The sequence below is a fragment of the Diorhabda sublineata genome, chromosome 1 (genome assembly GCF_026230105.1).
Source record: "Diorhabda sublineata isolate icDioSubl1.1 chromosome 1, icDioSubl1.1, whole genome shotgun sequence".
Classification (NCBI taxonomy): domain Eukaryota; kingdom Metazoa; phylum Arthropoda; class Insecta; order Coleoptera; family Chrysomelidae; genus Diorhabda; species Diorhabda sublineata.
This window is the reverse complement of record NC_079474.1, coordinates 31737646-31748623: the sequence shown is the minus strand read 5'-3', so window position 1 is coordinate 31748623 and position 10978 is coordinate 31737646. Positions and strand designations below refer to the sequence as shown.

Here is a 10978-nt window from a genome sequence, read left to right as displayed (position 1 = left end):
CGAAGTATTTGTTAGTTAAGGTATTTAATCTCTAAACCTTGTCTTCTTCGCTGTGACCATTTAATAGGACCTAATCGACAACAAAATTTACAAGACAACAACTGAGGTAAACTTTAATTGGAATTCATTCAAATACTCCTTACAATAATACTCAACGAGCTAATATAAATTTAATTTGGGAACAGTTCATTGTACGAGAATGTTTTACATATATTATTAGCAATATCTGTAAATTTTGAAGCTAGAGCATTTTCTAACGCAGGTTTTATTTCCGTTAGAAGAACTTCTGAATTTTCGTTAAGTACTTGATTAGTTGCGTTGCCTAAATTTCTTTGATTATCGAATAAATTAGACAGCTCAATTTTGGTGTGACTGAATTCAACGTGTACTCCGAATTTTCTGAACTGGATATGATCTACACCGTTTATTTTGGTGATATGTCCTTTCAACACGGCATCCAGAGACAAATCAGCTGTGAACAAAATAAAATAATTAGTCTTCAACTTCAATGACACGTTTTATTTTTACCGCGTATGATAAAATGAATCAATTATTTCACGTTCTAATTCTTGATTCCCGTTTCTTAATTCTTATTTTTTGCAGTCGACTTGCACATTATTTCGTAGAAGCGACAACTTCCAAAATAATTCTATAAACTTCGAAATCATCACGTCGTTCGATATAAACTACAATAGAATATTCAATCCGCTACACTGAGAAAAATAAATACAAACAATACAATATCGAAGTATAAATATATTGATTATTATCATAGATAACGCTTAGGTTAAGAATATACACAGTTATTGCAGTGTACTTATCAAACATGTTTGACAATCTATTTTGCTGTACTAGTCCTACCTAAAAACTTCGAAAGCTAGCTTAATGTCGCTACACTTAGGTGAATATATCTCGAATCAAATTATATCAAAGTAAAGTATTCAAAAAGTGTTTTGTCTGATTCAAAATGAATGAAACATCAAACAAAAGATTCTTACGACAAGACTTGGGCCTCTACAATCACTATTTGGGGGTTTATAAAGGAAAGTGAATATATCTACTGTCTCCAGTAGCATTTAACCGTCGTGAATCGAGAAAAAAAAATTACTATTGCAACAATAACTCGAAAGACACTGTTTTGAAACAGTTCGCATATCGTTTTGACCCGTGTCGTGTGATTTATAACGCTCACATTGTACACTTTCACATAAAATTGATTTGCTCATTTGAAGTAAAATTTATAATTTAAGTGTTGTAATAAATACACCGGCGAGCAAAAAATTGAGGTCATCTTAAAATTTTACGTTATCAGATAGTATTCGCAAACTGTACATCATTGCATATGCTTTTGTAAGCTGAATTCAACATATTGTTGTTAGGGAAGATATGGAAAGTACAAAATAAAAAACTTGACCCTAATAACGTGTATTCCCTCCTCTTGCATTGATGACTGCTTGAAGTCGGCGCGGCATACTTTGAATTAAGTTGCGGATCACATTCTGGTCAATGTTATCCCATTCTTGCAACAGCAATTTTCTCAGCTCCTTGGCAGTTCTTGATGCTGGTGTGTGTCTGCGGATCAGTCGTTCCAACTCGTCCCAGACATGTTCTATGGGATTTATGTCTGGGCTGCGAGCTGGCCAGACAAACCGCCTAATTTCTACTTCATTCAGATATTCCCTGACAATTCTGGCTATATGTGGTCTCGCATTATCTTGTATAAAAAAGCCACGTTCCCCTATAGTCACCATGAAAGCCATAACATGGTCTTCTAGCACCTCCGTAATGTACCTGTGAGAGGTTAGGGAGCCATTTTCTATGAAGACCAACTCTGTATGAGCTTGTGCTGTGATTCCCGCCCAAACCATAACTGACCCACTGCCAAATGGAAAACGCTCGTCAATGAAAACTTCAGCATATCTTTTCCCAGGTCTTTTCCACACTCATCGACGTCCATCTGACCCAGCACCAGTCATCATCATTCCAACGAACGTGATCTCTGGCATATGTCAATCTTGCAGTCCAATGCTGGCGTTGTCTTTTTCTAACGGTCTGATTTCGAAGTGAAACCGCAGTAGCTGTCATAATCCGTAAACTTGAGGACATCAAAAAACGGTCATCTCGTTGAGTTGTAACTCTTTTTCGCACTGACTCTGGTCTTCTAGTGAGTGATTAGGCCATTCTCCAGAAAGCGCTGGTACACCGTTTGGACACCACAAAGACTGGCACCCGACCATCTTGTAACACCGCAACAATTCTTATCACAACAATTGGATCTAAAGGCATTATGGGCCTGTTAAATTACTACACTTTGCAATCGTTAGGTTTTACACAAAGAATCAACAGTAAACTGAAAAACAGTCAAGGGAAATGTGAATGTTCAATTAGCGCAAAGGCACATTTTTCATCAAAGTCGTATTCTAATACATCGAATGACAGCTAAAGACAGCTGTCAGGTCTCGGAAAAAATTTTGGCTTAACGACTACTAATCCTTATCAATATTGACGTTAATTATTCGCAATTTTACAAGTAAATACTAAAATTCTAATGCAAAACAAGTAGGTGTCTGTATTGGTTATAAACGATAAACATTGCGGCAGTGGCGGAGATTACGATATTAGTTCATTTTGCTTATTTAATTAAATTCGGTCAACATTACAGTTGAAATAAAATTCATTCGTTTAGACATATTAACAAGTATCAATTTCATTTTTATTAAATTAAATTAATTAAGAAAATATAGTTTAATTTTCATAATTCAAATTTATTGACAATGTATTAATGTTTATACCATTTATAGGAAATATAAAATTCAATCTATAGTATCATCCTCTTCGCTGGCCATACAAGAGTCATCCGAAGACTAGTCGAGAGATATCACTATCGGTTCTATAGTTTGTTTTATGAGGTTATCTAAAACCAACATTTTCTCTTCCTCTTTAATTACATGATTCACAGCATCTCTCCAGTTCTCTTCAGTTATTGTTGTCAATGAGTACTTTATGAGTTCACGAACATCTTTCATTTTACATATTTTATTATGTCTAGCTACATAACCTTTCATTTTGGGCCAATATTAACTCTATCGCATTTAAGCGCTGTTATCCCACGATTCTTGGCTATTTCATCAATAACAAACTTTTTAAATTCTAGCTTGTGATCTGAAGCAACCTTTAAAAGTTCTTTTTTTAACATATCATCTTCAAATGGTATATCTTTTACGATTAACCAGTTTCCAATACCAGCTTTTCTCCAAGAGGTAGATGGAAGATTTTCTGTTAATCGCGAATGATAAGTGGCATTGTCCATAACGATTACAGCATTATTTGGAATTAATTCGACCATTTGTGTAAAACAATCAATGGTAGAAATTGTAATGAATATTGTTATAAGTTCAATTAAAATAAACATGTATTAATAATTGATTATTTTAATAATTATAATAATTAGAAGTAATACTAGGAGTACCTATATATTATTATAGGTTTTTGCAGACAAGCCAAGTACTGGCCAAAAATTAGTTTTCAGTTGTCCTACAGAAAGCATTTAGTACAGGCAAATTTGGCGATTTTAAGCTAAATCCTTAAATTAAATTGGGCGGTATTTGATTTTCTAGATTCTGGGAGGCTTTGGGTTACTGAATAAGTCTAGTAAGTCTTTTACAAAATTATGGGCACGGATTTTCGAAATTTTGGGACTTGAAACTCAAAAAAAACTCGAAAACTATGAGGAATTCGAAAAAAATTGCCGTAACAAAAAATGTAGAGTATAAAATTCTCTACAAAAAAGTATCCCAGATATTTGTTCCTTGCTCCAAAATTTTCACCTTAAAATGGGTTTATACACTCAAAAATATTTTGAATCGCGAATAACTCGAAAACTACGAGGAATTCGAAAAGAAGTGCCGGAACAAAAAATATACAGTATAAAATTCTCTACAGATTGGTCTTCCTAACCTGAAAATTTTCACCGTAAAATGGGACTCTCGAAAATCCTACTCATTTATGTAAAAAATACTGTTCAGATACTACAGTAATGGAGTATGATCTCGGCATCTATTTACTTCTAAACACTTCATCTGCAGCCGCGCGTGGTAGTCGGTGATCATCTCTGCAAGTGGCAAGATTACTCATGGGAAAGAAACGAGAAGAAAGCTTAAGCCAAATATCTGAATACAATGAGAAACCCACATTTTTGTGAAAAAGAAACTATCAAGAAATCTGTGAATATTGGAATAATCATCAACCGAGAACAAAAATAGTGTTCATAATCGCGTCTTTTAAAAGTTCATTTAAAACGAAGAAGTACTTCATGTGTTTTATATACATGAAAATATTGATAATAACACTAATGATAAATCTCTCGTTGGATTTGTTTGTTCATATGGTGAGTGATGAAATATATCCATTGAAACTTCAAGTGCTTATGTGGCCAATATACCTCTTCATCTCGCAAGTTTTTCGAAAATCTCCTAAGTCGAAAATAATGCTAGCTTGCCCGAGTAAAAAATAGAGATCTTAACCATCATGATGCATTTTGATTTTTTGAAAATCAAGTAGTTTTCTAAGAGTTACAGCAGTTTCTATGTGCGTCAGGAACTTAAATTGGCTTGAATTCGCACAGTGGATGCTCCGGTTGAGGGAGATTTGCTCAGAAAAAATGACTGAGGACCTTTGAACAATATATTGTGTTCTACATTTTTTGTTTGTGCGGTTTTTTTCAAATTCTCTTAATTTTCAAGTTATTCGCGTTTCAACATTTTTTCGAGTTCCAAAATTTCAAAAACCTGTGCTCAGAATTTTATTAAGAGCTACTAGGCTTATTCAGTCACCGAAAACCTCTGAAAATTTAGAAAATGGGAAGCGTCCAATGCCATTTCGGGTTTAATCTTATTTTACCTGTACTAATACCCCCAACTCCAATGCCAGCCTTCACGAAACTTGAAAAATCCTATTTCTTTCTCCATTATATATTTCATAGTAGTACATGCCTATGTTTCTTTTTCCCAAAACAAATATATAAAAGAATCCGGTTCATAACATAGTATAGCTCACTGCTCTAATACAATTAACCTCTTTAAAGCGTGCGACAATGTTAACTTATTTCATTTTTTTCAAATTAAATTAAACTGACCTAATAGTTAGATATGTAACCTAACCAATTCTCAGCGAATGTTTATCGATTGCGCGTAGATAGACTATTTTTTTTTCGCGAATTAGATGCTAAAATTTCTCAATGACTTTGAAAAACTTGTAACGCTGACCAACTGACCTTTCAGATGGTATAATTGGTCTATCGAAATTCCGCACAGGTGGTGTTAAGATTGCGGAGCTCAATTTGAGAATAAGAACTTGAAACACTCGATTGAATTCTATTTACAACGTTGCCACACCAAAAAACATTTTTGAAACAATAACTTTTTGAACCGATCTATAGTAGTTATTTTAGTTTATTAAAATTTTTTCGAGTGAATAATTTCACATATAGTGTACTTACTGAAGTTGCCAGATAAAGGTCCTTGTCCTTTATACTTCAAGAGAAGAATATCCATGTTGAGATCGTAGTCACCCTTGAAATAAATATGCGGTACTTTAGATTTGAATATAAATCTGTTCTTAGTCACATCAGGGCTGAAAAAATGTTTATTTAGTAATTTTACTTTGAAAGCACCACTGAAATCAAAGCCCCAATTGGTCATATATTAAGTAACTTTTCCTAATAATTAGCTAAAAAATCCTTTATTGATTAAAGTTGCAAGTTGAGTAACCTAACCAGTGTGAAATAAAAAATTTTATATTTACCGTAGTTCCAGAATTTCAAAAGAAGTTACGCCCCAAACTTGCAAATTTGTAAGATTCGCATCGATTTTAGTTCTAGATTGTCCAGTTCTCAATTGGATCTTTTCTAGAAGCAATGGTTCGGCGCTAGGAACATTCAGCTCTGGTATACCATTTGCCAACTTGGGTTTCAGTGAATAAACCGAATCAATGATGCATTTCGCTAAGTTTGGATCAGATTTCTTACAAACGTGGATATAAGAAGCTGGAATATAAAAATTTTACTTCAACTATTCTAACTTGGAAGACTGTATCAAAGAGTTCTGACCGAAAGTTGATATACTAGGCGAGATTTGGAGAAGCACGTGTAATTGTATAACTAACTTCGATAAGAAATAAAAGAACACGTGCATCTAGAATGTGTTCAGAGAAAAAACTGACTTCTCACTAGGAAAGGAAGCGAAGGAAAATAACTTTTTTTCAATTCGACGTAGATATATCTCCACGCTTTTGCTTTTATACTAAATTGGGCCTTTTGGATTTGTTGTAAACTGAATCTTACTGTCTTGATCTACCTATATATGTACTGAATTCTCTCTCCAACGAGAAAATCAGTTCGGCGAGGAATTTCATTCATTTTCTAGCTAATAAATTATAGATTGGACTGTAAAGAATAGGACCTTTGTCCCTACTCATACTATTATTACTGTGAGGAATCGGAGATATATAAACTGTTAGTTCCATAGCTGACCGTAATTTGTTTTTCAATGTCTTCATTTTATCTTTAAAATCTTCCGTTCCTATCACACACGGTTTTATTTTAATTTTTTCAGTTGCTCTTGATTCTATTTCTAGTCCGAATTTCCTGCTAATAAAATTTTTCATCGTTAGTTTCAATTCCTAACTATGTTCTGAATCCGGTTACTATTAAATTATGACTTTCACTCTTTTTATCTAGGAAATCCACTCTTTCCGTTGGCTACGTAATATTTCTTTTTCATTCCAATGTTATTTTCATCCATATTTTTGTTATGTTTTTGCTGGTTTGACTTCTATCATCAGATCCTGTAGAATACTATTTATACCCTCTATATCTGCTTCTATTATTGGCTCTTTTCCTGGAGGAACTGACCGAATTCAACGGTTTGGAGGCACTTCGTTCTAATACAATCTGGCAACTCCGCTGGGAATTTCGACGTGACCTCTATCCTTAATTAATCTTTATTCACTTTAACACTTTATGTATGATTTTCTATAAATCTTTGGACTGAGATGTTTATCACTACTGTAAGATTTCATGTTTGACACATTCTTATAGAACTTAAATAAATAACCATTTCATAATCACACTACATATTTAATAATTAGACTGCTTATTTAAAGTATGAACAATCCTCCGAAGCAGGAGCGTAATACGCTTTTGAAAAGAGAATTCCACAATTTATTCCATGATTGTAACTGGCAGCTTGCTAGGCAATACCCGTCCATATATTAAGTGAGTCAATGCTCTTACCGGATATTAGCAGATGTCTTAGTTTGCCCAACATTCTTATTAGGGAATGATAGGATCGACGAGTTCAATAAAATCTGTAGTTGTAACATTTTTGACAGGTACGCACGCGCACAAGGCGCCATTAATAAAGTGCTTTTAGTAAAGTTACTTTATTAGCATTGGTTTTATGGTTCTTCTTTTTTTTCCTCGATGGCCCGTTGCTTATATGACTTGTGTTTTCAGAAATGGAGACAAAAATATTAGTTTTAATACATAACCAAATTCCCTACTTTTTTTTTACTCGGTGGCCAGTTGTCTATATAACTTTTGTTTTTTCAGAAATTGAGACAAAAATATTAGTTGTAATACATAACCAAATTCTCGGTGTTTGCTATATAGTTTAGTTTTTTTTTTTTATTTTTCATTTGTATAAGATGTTCAAATCCAAAAGATTTCGTTTTTACAATGAGGACTATATTATGTTTCTAAAGAAAATCGAGTCTTATGACCCTATACGACCACTTCATAAAAAATACAAAATTTCAGGCTGTAAATAGCAGCTATGTGTCGAATACGATCATGTTCCGATAACTCTAATTTCAAAGTAAAAACAAGTAAACTCGACTTTAATAAAATTGTCATTATTCCGAGAATTTCCTATTACCACAAACAGCTAATTTCGTATAATTGTTTCAAAGTTATGCATAAACTAATGTCAAACCTACTATTTTAAATATATTTCCCAACCTTTCTTTTTTCCCTGTATTACGTTTTGATTTTGGTTAGGTTAGGTTAGGTATTGCGTTTTGATTTTGGGGAAAGGTGATTTCACGAAGAAATTTTTTTAAACCTTCGACGATTTCTACTGATCATTTAAATTCTAATTGATAGAGTAGTTAAATAGTGAAATGAGTATCTCGTGGAAAAGTGAAGTTCCTCATGATTCATCTTGATTACATTTAGTGAATTTTTTTTTCAACGCATTAATAATAATTCCACACCGTATATTACGCAAAATTAATGAGCCTCATAATTATTACATAACAGTCGTTTTGTTACTAACACTATCTCACCTTGGAGTCTTCTATTATTTAAACTAAATATAAAAGTCAAGACCGAAAGATGCAAATGAGTAGGAACATTCATTATATAAAAAGTTCTTTCTAATGTAATTTTTGTACTTATTTACAATTAAATCTCACGATTTAGTCTTTTAATGATTAATATTACAATGTATAGTTTAGTTTTTTCATTTTTGATTTGTATTCAATGTCTAAATCCAAAGCTTTCGTTCTCGCTATGATGTGTTTTTATTATCTTAATGATTCCCTAATATTCCTAATTTTGCAACCGTTGTTTATAATAAACGGTATGTTTTTGAGATGATTTTTATTCCTAAAGGTTACTTTACTGTAATGAATAATGTAAATAACCATACAAGGTTAAGAGAACCATTACTAACAAGTAGTTGTGTGAATCAGAACTTTATTATTAACTTAATTCCTAAAACACACCATTTAATAATGACGCATTACAACTGGAACTTTATTTAATTGCGAAAATAAACTAAGATATTTGTGGTATATCGACGCTTCAACTGCACCAGTACCAAATCCGATTAAATTAATTTGGGTATGAATAAAAAAAAGAAATGAAGCGAGATTATCATTTTTTAATATTTTCTTTAGCATACCTAGATGTATATTCTAATGAAATCAGTCAAATAAAGTATGTAACTTTGATACTAAAAATAAAATCCATCCATTCAGTCGTAAAATTTTGTCGGAATATAAACTTTATTACTTAATTAAATATCATAAACGGCAACCAGATAAATTGAATCACTTTTTCGACAGTAATTTCTCCTATTCTTTTATAATTTGAAATTATACTCATATCCAATAATAAGTAGTAAAATTTTTGTCAAAGGTCTGGAAAATTACATGAAGCTGCAGCGTTCTAAAAGTCATCGACAAAACTTTTACATTTGTTAAAAAATCATCAAATCTTTCATTTTTCTAATCAAAGTAAGTCTACGAGAATGAAATTTAGAAAAATTCCATAAGTGTACAATTTGTACAGTTTGCAATAATCATAAGTTTAACGGAAGCCTAGACTGTTTACACTACAACTACACCAACACTCACAATTACACTGTATGACTCGCGTTTCGATAACCAAGTCATCGTCTTCAGAGACTTAAGGTAGACTGTCACCAAGACATCTAGATTATCAACTCCAACCACGTTAAACCATATCAAACTTTATTTTTGATTTAGCAGAATGGTAAAAATACCATACACGTTAGCTGCCATGGGTACACAAATTGAGATGTTTCTAAAATTGAAAGATCCTGAACTTTGCAAGGGTTATTCAGTTCGTGGATCATTAACAATAATTTATGTGAGCGGGGTGGTAATATCACAGCTATGAAAAAACTCGGAGGGTGGATATCAACTGCAATTACCGGAGGTAACATCTACGTCAACGTAAATAACAAGTTAGAACGAGTGTAGAACAACTATACCATACAAAGTGTTAATAATAAATGTAATGTGTGAAGAAAATCCACCTGTAATTTTTAATACCTGTAGTACGCATGTTGAAATTGTCATTCTACAATGTCTTCTATGTTTGTGAAAACTATCAATGTTAAATATATAAATAATAATCACGTCAGGTCTTCAGGCAGCCATTGAAGGATGGTTTGGTAATTTTACCAAAGCATACTGGATAGGTAATTAATAAAATAGTAAATAAAAATGACTGAAGGATTCATTTGAATACTAGAACTCTTTCGTTCAATCTACACAGATATGCTATTGGTATAATTAAACAAAACGAAAGATTGACTGATGGATTAGCCAAAGCAAAGAGTTTTAAGAGAAAGCCTAACAGGTTGCTGCCAGAATGAACATTTCAAGAAACTCATACTAGTAGAAAAAGTTGATTGCAGATTCTTTGGGTTAGGATATGAAACATTTATATAGGATAAATGAACTCGGAGGTTCTTAGGAATGAAACAAGTGCTACCTTATACTAAGAATTATTTTAGGTCTCAGTGAATTGTCCCCCAATCAACCATACATTATAACAAATATAAAGATGTTTTTTATTTTCAAATTTCAAAACAAAAATGGTGCTGCTCAATATATAATTAATTGGATAAAAAAATTATTTTTCAACGTTAATTTTCAAACATTTTATTAGAATAATTGAGAGGTACGAAATGCGATGTGATAATTCGATTTTTTGTTTTAATTATACAAACACGTTCAAAACTTACGCAATTTGGCTTCTGCTAAACACAAAACCATCAAAATAAAAATATTGAATCTGATATTCATCTTCATCTAAACTTGCACTGGTTGCGTCTAGAACTATGAATTTGAATATGTGCAAAACCTCTTGAGACCATCACTATATGCTTCTGCAGTTTCAAAAAAAACCTTGAGCAATTCAATAATTATTTCAATAATATTATAACGAACTTGATGTATACCGAGTGTACGAATAAAAATATCAATTCAATTCCGAACTATTAAACATTCGATGCGCACGTGAACTACTCAATTCATTCATAATTAAAAATAGCGAATCTTTTACTTGTTTAGTTTTCCTTCTCATTTTTTTTTTTTAATTTTCAAATGAAAATTATGTGCTCAATCTTTTTATTCAAATATAAAATCCGCCAGAGCTTGTTTTTGT

General features: G+C 32.3%; 1 protein-coding gene across 1 annotated transcript; it reads right to left on the bottom strand.

The window, feature by feature from the left end:
* Positions 1 to 86: 86 nt before the first annotated feature.
* LOC130452514 (protein takeout-like) lies at positions 87 to 10837 on the bottom strand. The gene is made up of 4 exons (XM_056791842.1): positions 10557 to 10837; positions 5803 to 6043; positions 5498 to 5631; positions 87 to 472 (listed from the first exon to the last, which is right to left on the bottom strand). Exons 1-4 carry the CDS (start codon positions 10621 to 10623, stop codon positions 171 to 173), a joined length of 744 nt encoding a protein of 247 aa, XP_056647820.1. The 5' UTR covers positions 10624 to 10837; the 3' UTR covers positions 87 to 170.
* Positions 10838 to 10978: the final 141 nt, after the last annotated feature.

What these genes read in the sequence shown, in the direction of transcription:
- LOC130452514 (XM_056791842.1), bottom strand. Translation starts at nt 10,623, where the DNA reads ATGAAGATGAATATCAGATTCAATATTTTTATTTTGATGGTTTTGTGT. An exon ending in TTTGAAATTCTGGAACTACG is followed by an intron (nt 5,632 to 5,802) that starts GTAAATATAAAA and finishes ACATTTTTTCAG; the next exon opens with CCCTGATGTGACTAAGAACA. An exon ending in ACCTTTATCTGGCAACTTCA is followed by an intron (nt 473 to 5,497) that starts GTAAGTACACTA and finishes TTTTGTTCACAG; the next exon opens with CTGATTTGTCTCTGGATGCC.